At 34.1% G+C, this 24,580-nt stretch overlaps 4 protein-coding genes and 2 pseudogenes across 10 annotated transcripts; 2 read left to right on the top strand and 4 right to left on the bottom strand.

Annotated features, from left to right (window-relative positions):
- Positions 1-79: 79 nt before the first annotated feature.
- Positions 80-1,412, top strand: LOC104733165 (serine/threonine-protein kinase Aurora-1-like; the record flags this gene model as incomplete). Its single annotated transcript, XM_019233471.2, has 6 exons — positions 80-190; positions 298-444; positions 534-629; positions 719-814; positions 919-1,015; positions 1,131-1,412. Coding segments are annotated over 6 exons (591 nt in total), but the record flags the coding sequence as incomplete, so codon positions are not given.
- An 80-nt stretch (positions 1,413-1,492) lies between these two features.
- On the bottom strand, positions 1,493-2,627 carry LOC104733164 (putative F-box/kelch-repeat protein At3g43710 pseudogene; annotated as a pseudogene).
- A 743-nt stretch (positions 2,628-3,370) lies between these two features.
- LOC104733163 (putative F-box/kelch-repeat protein At3g43710) lies at positions 3,371-5,992 on the bottom strand (annotated as a pseudogene).
- Positions 5,993-6,827: 835 nt separating this feature from the next.
- LOC104729982 (ATP-dependent 6-phosphofructokinase 6) lies at positions 6,828-10,548 on the bottom strand. 2 transcript variants are annotated; one of them, XM_010449032.3, is made up of 13 exons: positions 10,203-10,548; positions 9,593-9,639; positions 9,460-9,499; positions 9,289-9,351; positions 9,056-9,193; positions 8,661-8,819; positions 8,509-8,562; positions 8,199-8,267; positions 7,962-8,091; positions 7,609-7,865; positions 7,466-7,514; positions 7,231-7,385; positions 6,828-7,136 (listed from the first exon to the last, which is right to left on the bottom strand). In XM_010449032.3, exons 1-13 carry the CDS (start codon positions 10,305-10,307, stop codon positions 7,014-7,016), a joined length of 1,389 nt encoding a protein of 462 aa, XP_010447334.1. In that variant the 5' UTR covers positions 10,308-10,548; the 3' UTR covers positions 6,828-7,013. The 2 variants fall into 2 exon arrangements, with proteins under 2 accessions (XP_010447334.1, XP_010447333.1); XM_010449031.3 differs by having other exon boundaries at positions 10,197-10,466.
- A 1,972-nt stretch (positions 10,549-12,520) lies between these two features.
- On the top strand, positions 12,521-18,057 carry LOC104729981 (nuclear poly(A) polymerase 4). Of its 6 annotated transcripts, none has more exons than XM_087479257.1 (13): positions 12,521-13,229; positions 13,328-13,405; positions 13,862-13,969; positions 14,136-14,198; positions 14,275-14,436; positions 14,734-14,847; positions 14,928-14,990; positions 15,072-15,401; positions 15,479-15,643; positions 15,787-16,725; positions 16,813-16,899; positions 17,296-17,372; positions 17,496-18,057. In XM_087479257.1, exons 1-13 carry the CDS (start codon positions 13,095-13,097, stop codon positions 17,506-17,508), a joined length of 2,334 nt encoding a protein of 777 aa, XP_087335383.1. In that variant the 5' UTR covers positions 12,521-13,094; the 3' UTR covers positions 17,509-18,057. The 6 variants fall into 6 exon arrangements, 4 of the variants coding, with proteins under 4 accessions (XP_087335383.1, XP_087335385.1, XP_087335384.1 ...); XR_015575022.1 differs by having other exon boundaries at positions 12,595-13,229; positions 16,813-17,088; positions 17,173-17,372; positions 17,496-17,804; XR_015575023.1 differs by having other exon boundaries at positions 12,595-13,229; positions 16,813-17,088; positions 17,173-17,372; positions 17,460-17,677.
- Positions 18,058-19,358: 1,301 nt separating this feature from the next.
- Positions 19,359-20,312, bottom strand: LOC104729980 (uncharacterized). Its single transcript, XM_010449026.2, has one exon. It carries the CDS (start codon positions 20,228-20,230, stop codon positions 19,643-19,645), a length of 588 nt encoding a protein of 195 aa, XP_010447328.1. The 5' UTR covers positions 20,231-20,312; the 3' UTR covers positions 19,359-19,642.
- Positions 20,313-24,580: the final 4,268 nt, after the last annotated feature.

Below are 24,580 nucleotides of genomic sequence, written 5' to 3'. Positions count from 1 at the left end.
CTCTAAAAATTTCTCAGACTTGCTAGGTTCTCTCATCTTGGGAGCTAGCTATGTCGATTCTGTGTTCTCATCTTGCTAGGAGGCTTCAGATGCTGCTGCACAAAAGAGATGGACGTTAAGCGATTTCGACATTCGGAAGCCTTTTGGTCGAGGAAAGTTCGGTCACGTCTACCTCGCCAGAGAAAAACGGGTCAGTACATATTCTTGTGGTTTTATGTTCTTCTTCTACAGGACTCTTAAGACTTAACGTTCTTTCTGATGTATATAATAATGTATGGTTTTATATATATGAAACAGAGCAATCACATTGTGGCTCTCAAGGTTCTTTTCAAGAGCCAGCTTCAACAATCTCAAGTTGAACATCAGCTCAGAAGAGAAGTCGAGATTCAGTCTCATCTTCGCCACCCTAATATACTCAGGCTCTACGGTTACTTCTATGATCAAGTATGTCACAATTGTTTTGTTTTTCTCCTCCTTTTTCTATTCAAAGATACAAGTTGGTTTTTTTAATCTAACTTCTTCAATTGTTGCAGAAACGAGTTTATTTGATACTTGAATATGCTGCTAGGGGTGAGCTCTATAAAGAATTACAGAGATGCAAATTCTTTAGCGAGAGACGTGCTGCAACTGTTAGTTCTTCCTTCTACCTTTTTTTTTTTTACCTCTCAAACTAATTTGTTGTTGAAAAACTGATATCCTTATGTGTTCGTTGTGGCAGTATGTTGCGTCGTTGGCGAGGGCTCTCATCTATTGCCATGGCAAGCATGTGATACACAGAGATATTAAACCTGAAAATTTGTTAATTGGTGCTCAGGTGATATAAGCTTTTAACCTTTTTTTCTTGTAGTAAGTAACACCTATCCATTTGATTGTGAAACTTAGCTAAGTCTTAACATTTATGGATTCTTTAACTATCAGGGTGAGCTCAAAGTTGCAGACTTTGGTTGGTCAGTACACACATTTAACCGCAGAAGGACAATGTGTGGCACACTAGATTACCTTCCTCCTGAGATGGGTAATGTTGGAACACTTGAAATGAATTAAAGTTAGCTCTTCTGTGATGATCTAAATTCTTTTTTATTAAATCTCAAGTCTCACGTATTTCCTTATTGTATAATATATATATATAGATGCTTGTCAAGGAGTCAATCTCAAGTCACGCTTTCAGTTCTAACTGTTTTTTGGCAATCTCGAGCCAAACTGTTATCTAGAAAGACAAGAACTACCGTTGTGTAGGTGTATCAATCTTCTTTATTATTATTTTTTTGCTCATTCATGTTTCGAATAAATTGTATCCCAATAAAAATCTCAAGTATCATGTAGTATGTTCTATTTTTTTTGCTTATTTCTGTATTATGTAGTATGTTCTATGTCATTAACGGAAGCAGGAAACTCTACAAAGTGTTTTCTTACTTGTCTAATCTGAAGCAAGCTTTGTGATATAGCAAAATAAACAATCCATAAAAAATAAAGAAAACAAAACGATGATCGATCAAAGAGTAGCAGCAAAAGCATGTGTTAAATCAAAATGTTCCTCATTGGTTGTAAACACAACGTCAAACCACTCAAGAGTCCCCCAAATCTCTCCTTGTTCCGGTCTTTCAATCGTAATCTCCGCACACCAAATATTTGTTTTCTGATAACGCTTGTTATACCCCACCTTCTCCAGCCAGAAAAAAGCAATTTTTCCACCATAATTCACGCATTTAAAAGTAGGAACACAATAACTACGAAAGCCAAACAATTTCTCCAAACCCTTCAACTCTCTCCACAATTTTGCCTCAGAGTCATACCAATCGATCCTCCAGCTATAAAAACGATAAAGCACGTTGTCGATCACACATCGAGATGATAAGTTACCACCTCTAGCCAACGATGATTGTCCTTCTCTCATGCAGCTCGTAAAGCCCATGTGTCCGCATAGATTCTACGTATACATTCCCATCATAACCTATACTTTCGCAACTAGAGAATTCCCTACATACTTCCTCGCCAGGACTAGACACAAACTCCCAAGTTTGAGTCTTTGGATCGAATACCTCCATCCAGTTAGTTGCATCCAGATCTGTGCAGCCTCCTGCTACATATACTTTTCCATCAAGAACGCAAGCAGATGGGTTTACACGTTCAGCACGCATGCTTACAGCCTCACGCCATGTGTGAGAGCGACAGTCCATGACCATAACGCTAGAAGATGCATTGTTCTTTATTAAGCTGCCAATGACATAAAAATTGGAACCAACCAGTGCAACTCCTGGCAAGTGCTCGGGAAGAGAATCGGGAGATAAAATTGGGACCAAAACGTTCCTTGAGCTCTTTGGTTTCCGACAAAGAGTAAACATACGTAGTGGGTGGTTAGAAACGGTAAAGAATCGTAAGCACACGTAGAGAATATTCTCTGTGCGGCATAAGAGGTTTCGGGTTTGGTAAAGCTTGGCTGAAGTAAGGAAAGAGCGGAATCTCTTGGAGACTAAGGAGAGCATCGGGTAGTACATTCTTGAGACACGAGCTAGACAATTTAATACCAAATCATCAGGAAGCATCAGAAAACCAAACGTCGTCATCCTTCTTCTTTTAAGCGGTGGCTCTTCTCCGTTTGACATTAACAAAGTCTTGAAACGTTTTAGCTTTCTCCTATAATAATCTCTTCCGATCCTCATCCACTACGGTTATATATACAATATACTACAGTTCCTCAAAAAAGGAAACTCTTATGTCCTTGACTCATTATACTTTTATAGCTTTCTTTTGTAAATAAATAAATATTAATAAATGTAAATAACAAAGCTTTATCACCGTGTTAAGGAAAAAGTATCCTTTATACCGCGTAAAATATTTGTTCATTATCCTGTAAATAATATTATTGTTATGTATCTTATTTATGTTTTTCTATAAAAAAAAAGTATCTTCTATAACTATTTAAAAGGAAAAAATAGTATATATAAAATTTACAACCAGATCACCCAATATCTAACTATCAAATCACTGATTTCAAGATTTTTAGTCTACAATTTAATGAATCTAAAGGGTTTATCCAATCATTAATTTGTACATCCATATAAGGTAAAAAAAAAAACAAGTTCTAACTGTTTTTGGCAATCGTGAGCCAAACTGTTATCTAGAAAGACAAGAACACCATTGTGTAGGTGTATGAATCTTCTTTGTTATTATTTTTTTGCTCATTCATTTTTCGAATAATGTGTATCTCAAGTATCTGTAATTCTGTATTATGTAGTATGTTCTATGTCATTAACGGGAGCAGGAAACTCTACAAAGTGTTTTCTTACTTGTCTAATCTCAAGCAAGCTCTGTTGTGATATAGCAAAATAAACAATCCCTTAAAAAATAAAGAAAATAAAACGATGATCAATCAAAGAGTAGCAGCAAAAGCATGTGTTAAATCAAAATGTTCCTCATTGGTTGTAAACACAACGTCAAACCACTCAAGAGTCCCCCAAATCTCTCCTTTTTCGCGTCTTTCAATCGTAATTTCCGCACACCAAATATTTGTTTTCTGATAACGCTGGTTAACGTACACCTTCTCCCGCCAGAAAACAGCAATTTTTCCACCAGAACTACGAATGCCAAACAATTTCTCCAAACCCTTCAACTTTCTCCACAATTTTGCCTCAGAGTCATACCAATGGATGATCCAGCTTCTAGAACGATAAAGAACATTGTCGATCACACATTGAGATGATAAGCTACCACCGTTAGTCATCGATAATTGTCCTTTTCTCCATCTACCTTTATGCAGCTCGTAAAGCCCATGTGTCTGCATAGATTCTACGTATACATTCCCATCATAACCTATACTTTCGCAACTAGAAAATTCCCTACATACTTCCTCGCCAGGACTAGACACAAACTCCCAACTTTGAGTCTTTGTATCGAATACCTCCATCCAGTTAGTTGCATCCAGATTACTGCTGCCTCCTGCTACATATATTTTTCCATCAAGAACGCAAGCAGATGGGTCCACACGTTCAGCACGCATGCTTTCAGCCTCACGCCATATGTGAGACAGTGAGAGCGACAGTCCATGACCATAACGCTAGAAGATGCATTGTTCATTATTAAGCCGCCAATGACATAAATATTAGAACCAACCAGTGCAACATCTGGCAAGAGAATCGGGAGATAAAATTGGGTTGTGACTATTTTTACTAACACTCGCACATGCTCCTCACGTGCCAAGGGAGAGAGAGCTTGTCTTGAAACCTCTGATTGCATCAGAGTCTCTTCCATACTTGAAAGAGTATTCCTGCATTTGGGTCACTTATTCACACCTTCATTATCAAACGATCTCCTAAATATGATTAAGATCCAAATTGAATTTGTCACGTTAACCATATCAAATAAACTCACGAAAATGTTGTTTACTTTCTTGAAGGGATTCTTGGCATAAGTTTTTTTTTTTTTGTTGTGGTGTAGAAAGAAAAAACGTTATATTGATATGCTAATTTGTTTTGTATCTGGTGAAAGATTATTTATAGAGGTCGTAATAATTAGGTTTATGTTTAAAAGAAAGCCTAGAATATTGTGGTGATCAAAGTTAAAGATCTTTTTGCAATCTAAAATGAATGCTAAATATATATATATATATATTTAATATAATAGTCATATTTGTAGAATCTTTCGTCCAATAATTTTTTTTGATATAATTATTTTAAGTTTTTAACACAAAGATTTGATTTTGATTGCACGCTTTATTGATTAGCATTTAATCGTTCTCTTTGTTATCCTTATTTAGGAAATTGGAGATATTGTTTGTTTCTATTCTCGATTTTAAGCTAATACTATGTATATTTCTTCAATAAATGTATGAAATATTTCTTAATTTTAAAAGAAAACTATATATTGATTAAGCCGAGATAATTTAGGTATAACACATTTTTTCTTTTATTGACATTAACCTTGATTTTGAGAGGATTTTATTACAAAGTTTATTTTTAAGTTTTAATAATTATACAAATGGCAATGGATTAATTATACAAATCTTATAAATAAAAGGTTAGAACACAGAATGTATTTCAAAAATGTTAATTTATATATAACATGAGTTCTTAATAGTTTCCATCCTACCATATTTTATTTAAAAATATAGTATTATTAGTTATAGATGAGATATTGTCCTCATGAATAGTGTGCAAATCATGAACACTTATCTTATCCGACTAAAGGAGAATCAAGAGCTTGGTTTGAAAAATCTACTTTTTGACTCGCTAAAAAGCTCTTAGACGGGAGACCGGAGTGAACCAACAATCAAAGGAACACAAAAACCATTTAAAAAATATAATTTATATAAATAATAAATTTTGTGTTGTAAAATATATTGAGACTGCCATTTGATATAAGTTTTAATATAAATATTTATTTTAAAATATTTGAGACTGTCATTTGTAAAAAAAAAAATTATATATAAATAATTAATTTTATTTTCATTCATTAATTATTATTTTAATACAACAAAAACTAATAACTTAATAATTTAGTAAATTATTTTGCGATCCATTAATATCCTAAAATATTTTCTAGACGAACCAAATGAAATATATGAATGAGGAATTTGTTGGTTTTGTTGTTGATCATTCCGCTTTGGTATAATCTGTGCTTGTTCAATCTCAAAATATCCACGAATATTTGGATGTAGAGTATTCAAGTCACAAAATAACATTAGAAAAAAATGTGTTACATGACACAATGGCAAGCGTATATGTATGGCGTTCTTTTTAGAGGTATTTGGTCTCCGACAAAGAGTAAACACACACAGTGGTGGTTAGAAACGTTAAAGAATCGTAAGAAAAGAGCGGAATCTCTTGGAGACCAAGGAGAGAATTGTTTAGTAAATTCTTGAGACACGAGCTAGACAATTTAATACCAAATCATTAGGAAGCATCAGAATAAGCGGTGGCTCTTCTCCGTTAGACATTAACAAAGTCTTGGAACGTTTTAGCTTTCTCTCCATCTCTAATATAATAACTAGATACTAACCCGCGGAAAAACGCGGGTTCAACTTTTTTTAATGAAAATTTGTAATAATTTATTTTGTAATTATGTTATTTATAATGGTTTTTGATTTAAAATTTGATTTGCTTATATTATAATTATTTTATTTTTTAATTATTAATTTTTAAAATCTAAGCTGTTATCTATTTTATTCAATTAGATTTTTGATAATAAAATTTAACCTGGAATTTTTTTAAAATAAAATTTGTAGTTGTAGATTTTATTTGATTAAATTTTTAAAATCTTAGCTTTTATTTTTTTTTTAAAGTACAAATTAGTTTTGATTCTAATAGATTATTTTTACTTTTCTATAATTTATTTTATTTGATGTGACCCCAAATTTTGTTTTTAATTAATTATATTTATTTAATTAATTAATTAATCTTAATTAAGTTTTTCTAATGACAATTGAATGTAATTTTTTACACTTTTTAAAGTTTGTTTCATATTTGTACTTCTCAATTATTATAGTAAGATAATCCCTTGACCACTACGATCATATATATATACACACTCCTAATCGGTTCTGGAAAAACAATTGGGAATTTTTATCTCATTGACTCATTCGGAGATACTTTAGCGTTCTATTGTAAATAAACAAATGTTAAAAAAGGTGTATTATATAACTAGTAGTTTACTGAATCTCATGAAGTGTCATCATATATATTAGAGTAGCTGAAGTGATATAACTTTAAAGATTTCATTACCGATTAAAAATTTCCATCTTGTGATTTTTTATATAGAAAGGAAAAGTGAAGCATGAATGTAGTTGTTGGTCTGTTGTTCAAAAAAAAAAAAGAATGTAGTTGTTGGTCTAGTTTTATGAAAAGGGTAGTAACGACAAACATAAACTCTCGGTTTCTCTCTTCTCAATAGCATAACTTCACAACAACTTTGTATCTTTAACAAAAAAAGTTCACGAGAACAATGATACCGTCTTACCTATATGATCCAACCTCCCTGGGGTCAAAATTACAAATGAAGAAATGAAGTTTCGCCAAACATTAGTCAGACACCACGGTGGTTCCTTTAGGAGGGTTCATGAAGCTGGGCTGGTTCGTCGATGACAGCATCCGCGCCCACATTCTGTCTGTAATCACAACTTTGTTTTGCTTCTCCGTTATTCGCTTCCCAGAGAAAAGAAGAGAATAAAGGATTAAAAAAAATGAGAAGTTGATAATCTAATGACATGGATAGATATTTAGGCAAAGAGAAACTAACGTTAAAGGGAATGTATGTATGCCTTCCATTAACAAGACCAGAGACAAAGCCGGTATAGCCAGCCATTGCACCATGGACTGCGCTTTGGGCGAGGAGAGTTGAGTAGACGTTGTCGGAAGCATTGGCTGGAATAGCTCGGATCATATACGTCGGATCTGAAAAATGGTTTGAATCATTATTCATATTTCATGAACTAATATAGTAGCTTGAGTTGAATTTGAAGAGGCAAACGTACCAATGTATTTGAGAGTAATGTCCAACACACTCTGCTTCGCAAAGTGTTCCTGTTACAAAAAGGCAGAAAAGGAAAATAATAAACCCACAGAATTTTCGCGTCTTCTAGATGAATATATGGGACTGAAATTTCAATATAGATACCTTGATTTTAAGACTCATCCATAGTCCTACATCTTTAAGGAGCTTGTTTCCTGAAGCATCTTGCTGTTCAACGCTCTCTGCAACAAGATCCTGCCCTGCACCTTCAGCAACCACTATAACCATGTGGCCATTTTCCCTGAGCCGTTTTGCAATGAACTCATAAAGCCCTCCTTTGCCTTCAAGATAAAAAGGTGACTCGGGAATCAGACAGCAGTCGACATCTCGACTAGCCAGTGTAGCATACATTGCAATGAACCCTGAAAGACATAGATTAGATAAAAGAGTTGGGAAAAACATCATTAAAGAAGATACTTTTGTGGTCTACTTTTAGTATACATCTTCTGTGAACTTACCACTGTAGCGACCCATTAGCTTGACAAGTCCGATACCATTTTCCACACTGGTCGCTTCAACATGCGCTGCATTAATAGCACGTTGAGCCTCCTCAACCGCACTATCAAATCCAAAGGATTTGTCAATGACCTGAATCAGAGATACTATCAAATCAAGCTACTTGCGAGCTAGCCAGAACGGGAGAAGAGGTTAAAGGTTGAGAGTGCAAACTACAATTATGAAAATCTTGGACTTACTGGAATGTCGTTATCAATGGTTTTTGGTATTCCTGCAACTGCAACTTTAAGTCCACGACGCCTAATTTCCTGCAGAATCAGTCAAAAACAACTGCTTCACCCAACTTAAAAGTCATTTCGATGTTAATAGGTACACGAACATCACTGCTTTACCAGTCCAGTTATTAGGAAGCCTCTTTATGCTTTCTAGCAGACAAACATTCATTTTAATGAGGGTAGAATGTCTTCCATGGAATTTAATTAGACAGTTCTCTTCATAAAATGATTTACATAGGTACTATCCAACAATAATACACAACATTTCACTAACCTTATATATTGCACTTGCTCCTTTTTGGGTTCCATCACCTCCAATAATGTAAACCTATATATCACAAATAAAGCAACTCACTGTTATTAGTAGAACTGCTCTCCATAGCACACAAAAAACTGAAATAACTAAACTAAATTATTCTCGAATACCTGATTTATTCCACGATCTTGTATGTTGTCGACAATCTTCGATGTATCATGTCCCCCTCGGGAGGTTCCTAGTATGGTTCCCCCGCGCTTGTGGATGTCACTCACTGTCTTCGGTGTTAGTGCAACAGTATTTTTGGAATAGAACCCACGAAACCCGCACTGCAGTATTGAAACAAATCCTACTCAACCAATAATAGCTAAACTATAATTTGCTTTCCATTTTAATTTGCACCAGTTACTAGAGGTTATAGTTTCCATAGGTATATTAAAACTGCCATAGCTCTATTACACTATGCAATAGCAGTTACAGAACAAAGTATTCGGTCTACAAGTTTGTGCCACAATGAGATTATCATCTCCAGAAAATACCGTCAAAAAGCAGAAATTGAACTCACATCCACACCAATCACTTCTGTAACACCATACATAAAATGAAGACCACACACGATCTCCCTGATTACTGTATTAAGCCCGGGGCATAGGCCACCGCATGTAACAATACATGCACGCACATCAGCTGACTTGAAATACACCTAAACACAATATTAAAACCATACATCAGCAGGTTTTACATCGTAAGATGAGGAAGCTACATAGCACAGGAAACTCATGGACGAGGGGAAAATACCTTTTGGCGAGGTCCTGCACGTCTAAAGTGTGTCCCTCTAGGAGAATCCTTGTGAACAACAATCTATAAATGACACGAAAAGAAAAAATTAGCAACATGCTGCTAACATATCACATACGCAGAGAACAAAAGGCCAAAACGTAAGAAAAGAACGCAGCAGTGAGTTTTCACCTTTTCCTGGACTGTATCATCCTCATCAACAAAATACTGCCTGAAAAAAACTCACAGAAGATGAACCCAATCAACTGACCATCATCATCTCTAACAATCAATCAAGTTCACAAGTACAATCAGCTCAACTCACCTAACTACTGAATAAGCAGGATTCGATTGCAACGGGTTTGGATACGTCTGTAACACCACCAAGAACATAAAAATGACATAAGCAGAAGTGATTTACAAAGAAATGAAAAATATAACTGAATTTGAAATGGACTAATTATACATATCATAATTCTAATTCAGTCGTTCCATTATTCTATATAGTATAAATGATGTATCCTTAGGGTTTCACTACAGATAGTGTATCAATAGATCTAGTCAAACATATTCAACTACGAGTAGGCATATGTGCACCAATCCATAACCACGTTGACATTGATTTAACATTTGTATTGCACTATGAGAATAATATAATATATATATTTATGTAATTCTCCATGATAGCAACCGGATCTCATCTAAATCCCAAATTACAATAACCCGAATCAACCGGAGACTACTAAAAAATAGGGATACAAATCCAATTATACAGAACAACAACAATTTTGCATTTGCTATATACACGGACCAAATCGGCGATGATACCAAATTCGTAAGTCTATACACAAACGATCCAGGAAGATGACGATTTGAAAAGAAAGACAAAAAAATCAGTGGAATCGTATCGAGATAGAGAAAGGAAGTACTAATACGGGGAGATCGTGAATGTAATCGCTCAAGTGAGGAACATCTTCGAGCACGTAACCAGCAGGACCTTCCACTAACTTAATCTGCTCATCGTCGCCATTGGAAGCCATCGAAGACCTTGTACTTCTTTCTGTTTTCTTTTTCTCCGGTGACGTAAAGCGAATGTGAATTTGAAGCGTATTGCAATGTGTGTATTTTTTTTTTTAATTCTCAGAGCTCAGAGTGGTATAGAAGTTAGAAGAGAACAAAAGGGGTTTTTTTTCGAAACTAGAAAGCGACGTCGTTTTCGAACCTTTTATCGGACATTTCCGCAATACCAGCGGAAAACGACGGCTGGTTTTTCCAATTGTCACTTTCTGGTTTTCCGATGTACATTTTATTAAAGTTTGTAATTATCCAGTTTCAAAAAATAAAAGAAATCTACAAGGCAAATAGAAAGATCATATATATTTATATTTTTTTCTATACTAAGTATCTAAAAATCAGATTAATATATTGTACATGGCAAAGAGAAAGATCATATATGTTGAAATATTAGCATTTACCAATTATTTTGTATTAAAAAATGGCAAGCTAATGTATTGCAGGATTGTCAAAATGGGTAAATAAATACTCAATTTGTCCTAGATTTTACCGGGTTTGGATTATGTTTTTAAATGGGTTTTGGTGAGATAGTACAACACATTGGATTTGTGGGTTTAATAGGTTAACCCACTAGGATAATAGGATTTATCCATAGATTAATCAATAGATAGTATAAAATTACAAATATGTAAGATATCTGAAATATATGTTAGGATTTTCTTCTGTTTTATGTGTTACTATATATTAGTATTTTTTTAATGCTAGTTATTATTGTTATTTATTATAATGTTGTTAATATTTTTTTTTTCAAATCATCATTTCTAAACAATAAAATGGAAAACAAAGTCAAAGAAATGCATATAAAGAAGATTTAAGAGATTTTTCATCTTTTTATAATGGTTTTAGGATTGTAGGTTGCTTTTTCTATTTTAATACACATGTATTTTATTTTAATTTATTACTATGAAAATTTTAGTTGGTTTTATAATTATATGGTACATTTTTAAAAGAAAATATTTTATTTAATTTATATATAGGTAACCCATATAAGTATATAACTTATTAAGCTAATGAGTTTTATGATTTTGGGTTTGGATATATAAATCTCAAGATTCGCAACCAATAAAATAAATAGATGGGCACCAAAATGTTCAACCGATATGGATTTGGATCGGGTTATCCATTTTGACATTCGATAACATCACTAGTTTAAAAACGAAACTATATGTCACAATGAGAATTATTCAAATATTTATATCTCTCATATAAAAAACATATCAAACTTCTACTCATATATTTAAGAAAACTCATATGAGTAGAAGTTTTGAAATGAACAATCACTATATAAAAATTAATCTAATAACAAATAAATCAAAGTAATGGATATCGATTTGACTGAGCAAACAAATTTTGGCGTTACATCTTGCATGCTTTACATTTACATCAATTGTTGGAAAGTAAAATTGGCGTTACGTTTCGCATGCTTTATATTTATACCGATGTTTGAAAAGCAAAATTGGCGTTAGGTTTTGCATGCTTTACATTTATACCGATGTTTGAAAAGCAAAATTGGCGTTACGTTTTGCATGCTTTACATTTATACCAATTGTTGAAAAGCAAAATTAGTGTTACGTTTTGCGTGCTTTTTTTACATTTACATTGAATGTTGGAAAGCAAAATTGGCTTTATCTTTTGCATGCTTTATATTTACATCGAATATTGTATTTTTATAACAAATTTGACGTTACATTGTTGCATGTTTTACATTTTGCATCGACTGTTAAAAAGCAAATTTGACGTTACGTTTCGCTTAACTTACATTTATGTGTTAATTGTCGGCTTCCAACAAATTATTAAATATAATTATAATAACTTTTGAGACTCACTTTTTATAGATTTATAAATTATTTTCAGTGAAAAATAATTTTCGTGAATTTATATTCATTAATTTATATTACTACAAAAGTTTTCAATCAAAGTTTAACCATAATTTATTTTTAAAAATTCACTTTGGAATTTGTTAAATTTAATTTTATAATCAGTTATCTAATTACACATGTTTTTTTTTTTTTGAATTTTCAAAAAAAAATTAAGAACTACAGTATCAAACAATATTAACTCCACTAACCCCATTAAAATCTCTAACCTTAAAAATCTAAATAAAACATTAATTAAGGTTGTCAAAAAAAAAAAACATTAATTAAGCTTTTTTACCCCTAAATGATGAACTATTGATTTTGAACGGAGACTGACTTCTCGGCTTCCTCCATGAAATAATCATACAACCATTAATTAGCCAGAAACCTCTCCACTAATCTGATAAGTAATATTAATAATCTCAATATTTTTAAAAATTTTAATTATTTATAAATGAGAATTGTCTTTGTATTTGTACCTACTAATTTATATATCTTCCCCCAACCTTTGTCTCTCTCTCTTCATCTTCCTCCCTCATGCCCCCTTCTTCTTCTCGATCCATCTCTCTCTCTCTCGTTTTCCTTCTCTCTGTTCCCTAGTCCATCGATTTACATAACCCTCTTTCAGATTCTTCTTCTTCTTTGACTTTTTTTTGACACCCGTTGTCTCCTTTCCCCTTCCATCGATTTAGGGTTTCCGATTTCCTCTTTTTTTATTTTATTGGTTTCCTTCTCCTTCTGCAATTTCCCCGTAATCTACTCGCTCTTCTTCCCTGGTTAGGTTTCGATTTCATCTTCACCGAGGAGAGGCTTCTGATCCGATCTCCCTAGCGTGCGAAGCGAGATGTATTCGTGCTTCTCTTTGGCTTGGATCGCCTAGGATTTTTCAATCGTGTTATGATGGTTGGTACTCAAAGTTTAGGTGGTTCGTTGCCGCCTCTTAATTCTCCTAAAAGCTATGGAATTACGAAGCCTCTCTCGCTTGCTGGTCCTTCCTCTACGGATATCAAGCGTAATGTCGAGCTGGAGAAGGTAAAAAGCTTTGTTTTTTTTTCTTTTTGTTTCACCATTAATCTTCTTATTCGACTGTTGTTAAGGATTCCATGTTTACGTTTCTGGCTACCTAATAGTACTTGGTTGACGAGGGACTCTATGAGAGCGAGGAGGATACCATGCGTAGAGAGGAAGTTCTGGCGCGCATTGATCAGGTTACTCACTCACTTTCTCTCTGTTGATTGTTTGCTCTGTATTTACATAGGAAAGTCTTCTTCTTTCATAGTTGTACTAATTGAGTTTTCAACATCAACAACAATTGTATATTGAAAATTTTGTTTTCTAAAAAGAAATTGTCGTTTAGGCTGCACTGTATTGCGTCTTACTCTTGTGGGTATTGGGGTTAGCTTACTTCATAGTTCAATATGTAATAAACAACAATTATCTATTGAAAATTTTGTTATTTTAAAGAAATTGTCGTTTTGGCTTCACTGTATTGCGTCTTACTCGTGTATGATCTGGTTGTGGGTATTGGGGTTAGCTTACTTCATAGTTCAATATGTAATAAACTTGGTCTTAGATTGTTTTTAACTTTTAAGTTTTCTTCACATGCTGTTCATTATGCTTTTTGTTCCTTCCTCTCACATTTTTCTACACACACTTGTTTTTAGATTGTAAAGCACTGGGTGAAACAGTTAACGCAGCAAAGAGGATATACAGAACAGATGGTAGAGGATGCAAATGCTGTCATTTTCACCTTTGGATCCTACCGGCTTGGCGTAAGTGCTACATGTTTACCATTGCGTTGCTTTTATCTTGAAGCTAACATGCTATCGTACTTTTGGATTTATAATTATGGTTTACTCTAGATTCTGTTTTTGGTCTCTAAATGCAATCCTATTCTATTCTGTGAGGCTGAACAAACTACAATTTGTTCACTTGCAGGTACATGGGCCCGGGGCTGACATTGATACTCTGTGCGTTGGGCCATCTTATGTTAATCGGGAGGTGACTCTTGCTATTTACCTTTATTGATTCAATTTTTTTTTTGGTTTTTCTTAGTTCTTAACGCTCACTTTTACAGGAGGATTTCTTCATCATCTTGCATAACATATTGGCTGAGATGGAAGAAGTGACTGAGCTTCATCCTGTTCCTGACGCCCACGTTCCAGTCATGAAATTTAAGTTTCAAGGAATACCAATTGATCTACTCTATGCTAGCATATCACTTTTAGTTGTGCCACAGGTAATTCATCTGTATATTGAATCTATGTTTTTCGGTTTTTGCTCTGCTGTAGGGGTGTTACATTGTTGGGCTTGTTTGCATGTTGATGGCAACAGATAGTGGACTACTATTCCTCCATGACTTATATATAGAGAATGTTTTACTTATTTCTGGCTTGAGATAGAGTTGATTAGTTTGTAGGCGTTTTTGTGTATCGGTTTTGATTTGTATATGAAAATTGAGGGCCATATGCGGCGGTAGTTTACAATTTCTTGCTGAATCGAAACTCTTGTTTTCGTGGATTTGGTTTATCAACAGGATCTGGATATCTCCAGCTCGACTGTGCTGTGTGATGTTGATGAGCCAACCGTTCGAAGTCTTAATGGTTGTAGAGTTGCTGATCAGATTCTTAAACTCGTTCCAAATTTTGAGGTAAACTTGCAGTAGGCCAGTCATTATGTTAATTTATTAATGAACTTTGGTTGCATTCTCTTATCTTTGTGCAATTGTAGCACTTCCGGACAACATTAAGATGCCTGAAGTACTGGGCTAAAAAGCGTGGCGTATATTCAAATGTAAGATCTTAACTTTCTACATACTGTTGTTATTGTAAATTGTCCATGTCTGAGATCTTTCATGTTTCTCATATTGAGCAGGTGACTGGATTTCTTGGCGGTGTAAACTGGGCACTTTTGGTTGCTCGTGTGTGCCAGCTCTATCCAAATGCAATTCCTAGTATGCTAGTGTCTCGTTTTTTCAGAGTATATACTCAATGGCGGTGGCCGAACCCAGTCATGCTTTGTGCAATAGAAGAGGATGAGCTTGGATTTCCTGTCTGGGACCCTCGAAAAAATCATCGAGACCGCTATCACCTTATGCCAATAATAACTCCAGCTTACCCATGCATGAATTCTAGTTACAATGTCTCTCAAAGCACTCTTCGCGTTATGACAGAGCAGTTCCAGTTTGGTAACACAATCTTACAGGTAAGAAAGCAATTTTTTGTCTTGTTTTCTCATTCATACATTCAGGATCCTATACTTAAGCATGACTCTTAATGCAGGAGATCGAATTAAATAAACAGCACTGGAGCTCTCTGTTTGAACAATATATGTTTTTCGAGGCATATAAAAACTACCTTCAGGTTGATATAGTGGCAGCAGAGGCAGAAGATTTGTTGGCTTGGAAGGGTTGGGTGGAATCGCGGTTCAGACAGCTAACTTTAAAGGTTTATAGCCTCCTCTGTTTATTTGATTTTACAGCATTAAACCTGGTGTCTTTTCAGTGTTTATTCATATATATTTTTTGGTTGAAAATAAAAGAATTTATTAAATGGTTTTTGATTTCGTTTCTTTTCATTCAATAATGCAGATAGAAAGAGACACTAATGGGATGTTAATGTGCCATCCCCAACCAAATGAGTATGTAGACACGTCTAGGCAGTTTCTGCATTGTGCCTTTTTCATGGGTTTGCAGAGGGCAGAGGGAGTTGGTGGTCAAGAATGTCAACAGTTTGATATACGTGGTACGGTCGATGAGTTCAGACAAGAAGTAAACATGTATATTTTCTGGAAACCTGGGATGGATGTGTTCGTTTCTCATGTTCGTAGACGACAGCTTCCACCTTTTGTTTTCCCAAATGGATATCGAAGGCCTCGGCAGTCCAGGCACCAAAATCAACAGGGTGGAAAATCTGGTGAAGATGGCACCGTTTCTCATACCGGCTCTGTGGTAGAGAGGAATGCTAAGAGAAAGAATGATAATGAAATGATGGATACGAGGCCAGAGAAACCTGAGAAGCGTGCATCTCTTAGTCCACAGAGTTTAGACATAGTCTCACCTGAAAATGGTGCTATCACTACTGGTTGGACTCCTCCTATTTGTAACGTTAGAAGGCCCCCTGGTGAGGAAATAGAGGCTGAAAATTTGAACTCTGAGAGTACTGAACTGACTAACTTTGCTGGAAATGAGTGCATCTCTGGCCGCGGGCAAGTTTTGGAACTAGATAGTACTGCTTTAGTTCAAGAATGCTCTGATCCAGCTGAGCCTTTGGGAAAGTGCGTGACACCTGATTCTAGTGATATGATAGCACTTGGAAGCGTACAGGAAGAAATTTTAGATAGTGATTTGAGGTCTGTATCAATCAGTGGTACCAACTCTCAACTGCTTCCAAGTCTTCTTGATAGGAAGAGAGGTGTAGTCGATGAAGTTGAGAGAGAATCAAAGATATTTAGTGGGACGAGGACAACTGGACAAGTTGCTGATAGTGTTCAGCCGAGCAGATCCTGCGGGCAGAACTGTGATTATGAGGTGAGTTTCTTGGTTATGAGGGTTCTGTTGTGTTATTAAAAAATTGTCCATAATTTCTTCATCATGTAGGGCATATTGTCTTTACAGGGTTTCGGGTTTCCTGCTGCGAATTCAGATCCTTTTGTTGGAAAGGATAGTTTGTACCCTCAAAGTGGCATGTCAGAAGACCTTAAGGTTATTAAGCTAATTTACAGTTGCTGGCATAAGTTTAGTTCTTTTGAAAAAATCGTCTAGGTGGTTAAAAAATCAACTGCACGCTACATTGAATCTCATACTGGTTCCATAGTGTCAAGAAACATAAGATGGAGCTAAGTTTGAAATTTAGTTGGTAGTCCATTTATCCAAAGCAGAACTACCTCTGAGGTCAATATTTCTGCTGTGTTTTCACTTGCCTTGTGTGGTTTCTGCTGCATACCGCCTAACTAGTGTATATATATTGGTTGGCAGGTCCTGCACTGCAAAGCAACTCCACTTGAAACTTATTTGAATCTGACTTTCCTTTCTTTCCTTGTGTTTTGTAAAAAATACAACTAACTTGTTTTTGTTGCTTGTAATCTTGTTTTGTGTTAGTCAAACTCTTTGGTCAGCGGGATGGAGAAGCCAGAAGACAGAGCTAGGTCAGAATCTCTGCAGAAGTCACAGATAAGGCATGTGTGCTATGCAAAGTCATGATTTCTTTATGCTATTGTTGTTGTTTTTTTTTGGTTTCATTGGTACTGTTATAGCACAAGCAGGTTAAGCTTAAAGTCCACTGTGTGAACGTCCTCTAGGCTATTGACGTGATAACCAGACTCATCAAGAAAACGGGAATATCAACTCAAGTGGTAGCGGTGGACATGCGACAATCAGAAACCTTTTGGTAAGTGAATTTAATATGAAATAAGAAAAAGAAAAAAAGAACAAAAAAAAAGTTAAAAAGAAATTTGAAAAAAAAAGTCCAAAAAAAAAAAAGAAAAGATATAAGTAAAAAAAAAAAAAATCAAAAGAGGAGAGATGGTATAAGCAGGAAGGATGGTTTTTGTTTTGGTGGTGGTATTTTGAGTGAGAGCTTGGACGGCCAATATGCGTCATGGAGGTGGGATCATCACTCAACTAGAAGTAAGGAAGTGACTTATATAATGTGGGGATGGTGAAATTTTTTCTCTTTTTTCTTCTTTTTTTTTTTTCTCTTAATTGTATTTGGCTGCTTCAGACTCTGGTCCTCTTTAGGACTTTGACTTGAATCGTTGTGTTTTCTGTTTTATTTTGTGGTTTATGTATATAAAGATCTATGCCTCCATGTCTCTTTTTTTGGAGTTTTGCTGTCAATTAAGTGAGTAATTTACAGTGAAAGGCGTTTAAATTAGAGGATTCTGATCTAATACGAAATGACGAACGTGTAATCTGCGTCTGAAGAAGACTCCTATAGTTCTCTCTGTTTTTTTTGGTGGAATTGATCACTGCTAAATGGCAATGCTCTGCCTTTGCCTCAAGACAAGGTTTATTTAAAAGGATAGAAAATCAATCGCTGTATTGGAATAATTGGTTGTTGAACCAAGAGAAGAAAGTATCTAAACTTTAAATGTGTCTGATCTGCAGATCATTGGAGTTTCAATCTCTTACATAGATTTAGCACTATAATGGAGCACACGAATGGTTCGAGTTTCTCCTAAGACAAAACACTTTAAACTGTAAAACAGTAAACCACTCGCATGGATTTAGCTCTGTATTGAAACTTCTCCATAGTGAATCACTACACACAATGATATGTTAGTGTACTGTCATTCTTCACGTTTAAGCTATGTTCTATATTGATTAAAAAAAAAGAAATAGAAAAATAGAATCTTATGAAAGCCTCATAGTGTGCAAAATAGTTAAATAGAAAATATTATTTTTATTGGATATTCTCTGCATGCATAAATTTATTAAAAATAATCGCATTATAAGGTAATTTAACTAACAAACAAAAAGGAATCATAAACTCATTCTTAAATATTCGCATCAACGTCTTTATTTGGTCTGATCTAAATTTAATTTCTTTCTTTGTGTCTTCTATGATAAGACAAAAATCTAGAGTTCTAAGTTCCAACCCCTCTAGATTTTTAGTGGGATTTGGTGGAGAGATGCTATACTTCGTCTTCGTCTTTGCCTACATATTTGGATAAAGCTTTTACGGAAACTTTTGACTTGTTCGACTACCAATCTAGCTAGCTAGTTACAATTGGTCTTACCAGATATAATAAATGTTATATTCCATCTTTGCCGTATTTTCAATGCAATCGAAGTATAATTTATTTGATAAGTAGATTATAGCTATGGTTATGTGTTTCAAACACATTAGGCATTATAGGCGTTCAGATTTTGTCGTTTCATAAACAGCCAGAGCATATTAAACGACAAAGATAATATTATTAGTATATATACAACAACAACAACGCATATACATAATATGAATACAAACGCACGCACGTATACGTTAGATTGCCAAAACAGGGTCAAGTCAATCAATTTAGGTCATGTGTTTTGAGCCAGTAATTTTAATTAATCTTTGACAGTCATCTTTTCTAACGTTAATAGTCAAAATTAATTAGTTAGAGCTTTTTTTTTTGCTAATTAATTAGTTACAGCCTTAGAGGCAAGTAATCTTGCATATATACTTTTAAGTTTTTCATGATAAAATAGATATATACAATATATATACGCCCTCACTCATATTGAAGATTGATTTTCCTACAATTTTATCCAAGCAGATCCGAAACACGATCATGGATTACACAAAAGGAAAAATAAAAACCTTGAAAACTAGGATATTTATATATACTACTACTCCAAGGAGAAATTAGAAAGTCAAAAACATGACTACGAAAGTTACCTATTAATTATTATACTATGATTTTTTTGATATTTTTGTAAACCGGAAAGTAACGCTCTGATGAAACTAAATTTCCTGAGCCATCATCCACTTCTGCAACCTCAGCTGTCTATAGAACCTCTGTATAAACTCCTCCGCAGCTCTGTCCACGTGGCAGCTTTCCATCGTACCTGTGCTGCTAGCTACGTCCGGAAACACGGCCGACGTCACGTGTCTGTCCCAGATGGAGTCACGAACCTTGGGGAGTGTGTTGTACCGTATATACGCTTGGCGTTGGCGCTTGTTGATGAGCGGTTTGTTGTGAGACCCATTGCTACGTCGTCCTTTGCTGACGGTTGTGGCGTAGGAACGTCTCGGCGGGGTGCTGCTGCAGCTGAACTCGTAGTCAAGCTGGATCGGGACAGGGGAGATGTACGATGACCGGACGTCTTGACGGCAAGTGATACGGGAGTGGGAGGTTGAAACAGCGTCGTTTAAGGATTTGCGTAGGATCTTGCCACGTTTCGCGAGTAGCTGTGGATCGAGGGTGGTGAGGAGTTTGTGACGTGAGGCGTCTGAAACCTTCTGGATGGTGAAGTGGATTAGCTTCGCCAGGCTCGAGAGCTTCTTCGTCGTGACTGTTGAACAAACCTCCATCGTGTCGAGTGTTTGCATATGTGCGTTTGTGTGAGAGAGGGTTTGGCTTAGGGGGTTGGAGAGAGATGGGATTTTAAAGAGAATAAAGTGGGATTAATGAAGAAACTGATAATAGCTAGTCTTTATATAACGGAAAACATTATATTTATTTCGCTATGGGAGTATTATGGTAAATTAAAGAAGTCGATGGGTCCAAAAGTTTATCTCAACCGTTAAAAAAACATTCTCAAACATTTTATTAAAGAGACTTAAGTTTTAGTCTCCCCATTAAGTCAATATTCATGATCTTATCGTAGTTTCAAGCTAATTTAACTAAGGATAGATATAAGTCCATGTATTCTTTCGTTTTAGGCTGTGGTTATAAAATTTTGCAAGTAACTACAGTTTGATAGCATTCATGTTAGAGCTTCTTTGCTAGATGACGATTTTTAAAATTAAATTTGGCAAAATGTATGCAATGCAAAATTGTAAATAAGAAATATATAGTATGGTTTTTTAACTTTGGTTTAAATAAACGAATTCATATACAGTATAATTAGTTCCTCGTAAATCACGTGTTGGAACACTGTTGCAAATATATCGTATACTGAAAATTGACTCGATTAGTAGGGGGAAAATTTACATTTTAAAGTTAAACAATATTTAAATAGTGTAATGATAACAGCTGCATTATAGTACAAATTTTATTTGAACCGTGTCTGTCTTTTATGGATTTTAATATTTTAGTCACCTTTTCTTTTTCGATGTCTTTACTTTATTTACATTTCTTTGTCAGGTAGGAAAAAAATAAAGAAAGGAGAGATATATTAAACTAACTTTTTAAAAAAAAATGGTTATGTAATTGTATTACTCTCTCTAAGTTGTTCGCATATGCAAAAAGTGTAATACGGGTAGGGATCCATTGGCCATACATTGTATTGTTTTTAATCAGAAAAGTTGATTTTGATTGCTTTATCGAAAGAGTTAAAATCTTATCGACATTAATTTAATTAATATTCTTTATGGAAAAGAAAATCATGAACTGTTTTCTTCCAAACTTGGATGTCTCGGCCTCCCAAGTTTCGTATAGATACTTCGACGGTCGACGCTGGCTTATAATAACATAAATTTTGGGATAGTTTCATACAGAAAAACTTTGAAAATTTTAATTAATGAAGAATATAGGCGACTTGTAAATTTATAATGTAACAAGAATGATTCAGTGATTCATCGTGGGTTGTGGATAATATAGCAAATAATTTCAGTTATACTCCTGTAATTTTAAAATCCAGTAAGAAAATAGTTTCGAATTTTTTTAAAAAATAACCACAATAAAATTAATTAATTTTAATTGAAATGTTGGTATTATAAAAGATAGGGGAAAACGATGGATTCATTTTTCCAAAAATAAATCTGTTGAAATTTACATGCATGTAATTCCCTCATTTTACCTGACTGGATTTGTTAGTTATGGAAAACAGTAAAAGTGTCATTTGATTGACTCTTTGTTACTTGCCAATAAACCCTCACGTAAAGTTAATAATGTAACTTTTTGGCTTCTTTTCACTTTCCCATGAAATTACTTGTTCGGAGCACTGTTAACCTATCATCATTTTTGATATAATAACGAGATAATCATTACACCTAGAAGAAGTATCAATGAGCTGGAGATATAAAATTTCGCATTATCCGACCTAAAATTAGGCCTAGATATTGTAAATATTCAGTCATTGTATTGAGCAATGAGTGCTTAATAATTTGAACAAAAAATTGTCATGATTAGTTTTACAATTTCTCCTTCTTTTCTATATAAAATAATGTATTTTTAAGGTTTATGCAATTTGATAGGGTTTGAGGACAATGATGGATATATGCAAAGGAAAGAAAATGGGTCCTACGGTAATGGAAAAAAACACAAAGTGATTAAGAGAAACTTTTTACATTTTCCAATTTGACACCTTCTCAAGCAAGCCTTAATTAACAATATCTTATATAGATGAATGATATTTTACCTTGCTATATAATATCTACTTGCAACTAGCTTTTGTTTACGATTTAAGTTCTCTACCTCATAGCTATAGTGTCGTTGTGGTTTGGTTGAAACAAAATTTAAAAGAAGAAAAATTGTTGTATTTAGGAGAGTTCGATATATGTGCTCTGAAAGCCATAACCAATATAGCATCAAGATGTTTTAGGAATTATGCTTAAAGATAATCAATCTAGTCTTGAGAAGTTTGGTATATAGGTCGAGATATTCAATGGTAATATGCCTCTATTTACATTACTTTCACCAATATATGGTTTAAATATGGGGTCGGCATGTTTGGTGAAGTTTGGAAAAGGTCATATAAATATTTTAACTAGAGATCAGTATATATATACTTCAAAGTGAAAACCTAATACTTAACTTTGAATTTTGGTAGTCAGAACATCTTTACACATTAAAATAGTGGTGGCGGTGTTGAATTCAATTTTAGCAAGCCTGTAAATTAGGATTCGAGATCTGCGGAGTGTGCTTGATTCTAATACTATTTTATAATGTCACAGCCCCTTTTATTTTGGTTGATTCCATTTCCATCAGTTTACTTTTTCTCCCGTGAACCTCATAATTCCCATGATCATCGATCGATTTAATTACTATACATATAACCCAAAGAAATAACAAAAAAAAAAACAAAACAAAAAAGGTAAAATAATTCAAGCTATAAACACATAATCAGCGGTTGGTGAGTACAAATGCACACCGGATAATACGCAAATTTATTGAATTGAGAATGATCCAGATTCCAGAAGCACTTCCCGTGGCCAACATTATCCTTTCATATTTTAAGTAACAAAAAGATTGGTTATAATTTCACTTTGTGTTTATATATTCGTACGGTTGCTGTAGACTCTGGGTTAGCTAATGATGACTAAAACGATATAGGATCCCTACTTTGTTAGTAGTATAATTTAAATGGCTCGTTAATTTCTATTTTAGTGGAGTATCTTTGCCAGTGTCGGATAGTGGGTTTGAAAAGTTTTGGTTTGGAAAGAAATACACAAATTACAATATAATATATACAGTTTACTTTTAATTTAGTGGTGTGCAACAAACTGAAATAGTTTTTCTTATCGCTCGCATGAAAAAAAAAAAACTATAGACATGAATATTGCTGAGTGCTGTAACATTCATTTGTTAAGACTATTAGTTATTTAGTTCCTTATAAGTTATATGTAACCAATAATCACCCAAAGAAATACAAGTCTCAAAATTGTTGGAAATTTTAGGTTTATACTAGAGGTAAAATATATATTGATCCGATCATTTCCGAAAAGTTTGATATCCATAATTTATGTGCACTTGCATGATATTTGGGAAAAACATATCATCTGAGTATGCATTTCTAGGGCCATCGTCATATTATGTAGAGAATTTGCGAGAGATTGATAAAAATGATATTGACTTTCATAAGAGACTGATACATTTATATAAAGAAATAGAGAAAGGCTATACTGACTTTCATTTACTTGGGTTGCGTTATGGGTTTCAAAAATATTTTTGAACCATACTTTGTCTTTGGGCTTGTATGTATTGGGTTGTAGTTTGTTGATATCTTAATGTTGGTTACATTTTTGATCCATTTGATTTGATTTATCCGTTTGGTCCATATTTGAATTGATTCTTCTTTCTTTCAAGTATGGGATTGATCGATTGCGGTAGTTCTAATACAAAGTTTTCCTAACCCAATTTCTTAGACTTCTCTGTTCTAGCAGGTTTAAGACAGCCCCATAATTTTTTTATTGCATATATACAATATTGCCATGCAAAAGAAAGCGATCATGAGAGCAAGAAGAATTCAAGCTCTTGACTCGATTTTTGGCATCAATTATTGTTTTATCAGAGAGCTGACTTTTTGGTATACAAATATAATGGCATTGATAAAAAATGGGAAGACAAGCAAGTCTTTGTTAGTATCATCAATCTACTGGCATGGGGAGGTCCATATGTAAATTTTAGGGGGGGGGGGGGGCTTAAAATAAATAAATTTAATTAAAAAGTCTTAGATAGAAAATATACATATATATATATATATATATACTATTTAGTATTGAGGCATTACTTAACAAATATACTAAAGATTAAATTTAGCTATTAACATTAATTAAGATATTATGAAAAGCTAAAAAGAGAATTACAATATATGTTGCCATTTCAACAAATGTGATGTTTTGAATAAGTAAAAAGTTAAAACAATTGATATTATGATATATATAAAGTTATAAACATATTAAAATCAGTATATAATATGATTCTCTTATGCATTATTAAGAAATATATCTAAAAAGAAGTTTCTTTCCAATATTTTAAGAGGAAGTATAAATTTTGGTCATAATAACAAAAATAGA

This window comes from Camelina sativa, chromosome 12 (assembly GCF_030686135.1).
Source record: "Camelina sativa cultivar CO46 ecotype springtype chromosome 12, ASM3068613v1".
In the NCBI taxonomy this organism is placed as follows: Eukaryota; Viridiplantae; Streptophyta; class Magnoliopsida; order Brassicales; family Brassicaceae; genus Camelina; species Camelina sativa.
Note: the sequence above shows the minus strand (reverse complement) of the source record. Positions and strands in the feature narration are given on the sequence as shown.

Bases quoted from the DNA above. Each gene is read 5' to 3' on its own strand.
- LOC104729980 (XM_010449026.2), bottom strand. From the start codon at position 20,230: ATGCAAACACTCGACACGATGGAGGTTTGTTCAACAGTCACGACGAAG.
- LOC104729982 (XM_010449031.3), bottom strand. From the start codon at position 10,307: ATGGCTTCCAATGGCGACGATGAGCAGATTAAGTTAGTGGAAGGTCCT. The intron at 8,820-9,055 runs GTGAGTTCAATT...TCAATACTGCAG, and splicing joins CAGAAGTGATTGGTGTGGAT to TGCGGGTTTCGTGGGTTCTA. The intron at 7,866-7,961 runs GTAAGTTCACAG...TATGTCTTTCAG, and splicing joins GCTAATGGGTCGCTACAGTG to GGTTCATTGCAATGTATGCT.
- LOC104729981 (XM_087479256.1), top strand. From the start codon at position 13,095: ATGATGGTTGGTACTCAAAGTTTAGGTGGTTCGTTGCCGCCTCTTAAT. The intron at 14,199-14,274 runs GTGACTCTTGCT...TCACTTTTACAG, and splicing joins CATCTTATGTTAATCGGGAG to GAGGATTTCTTCATCATCTT. The intron at 14,991-15,071 runs GTAAGATCTTAA...CATATTGAGCAG, and splicing joins AGCGTGGCGTATATTCAAAT to GTGACTGGATTTCTTGGCGG.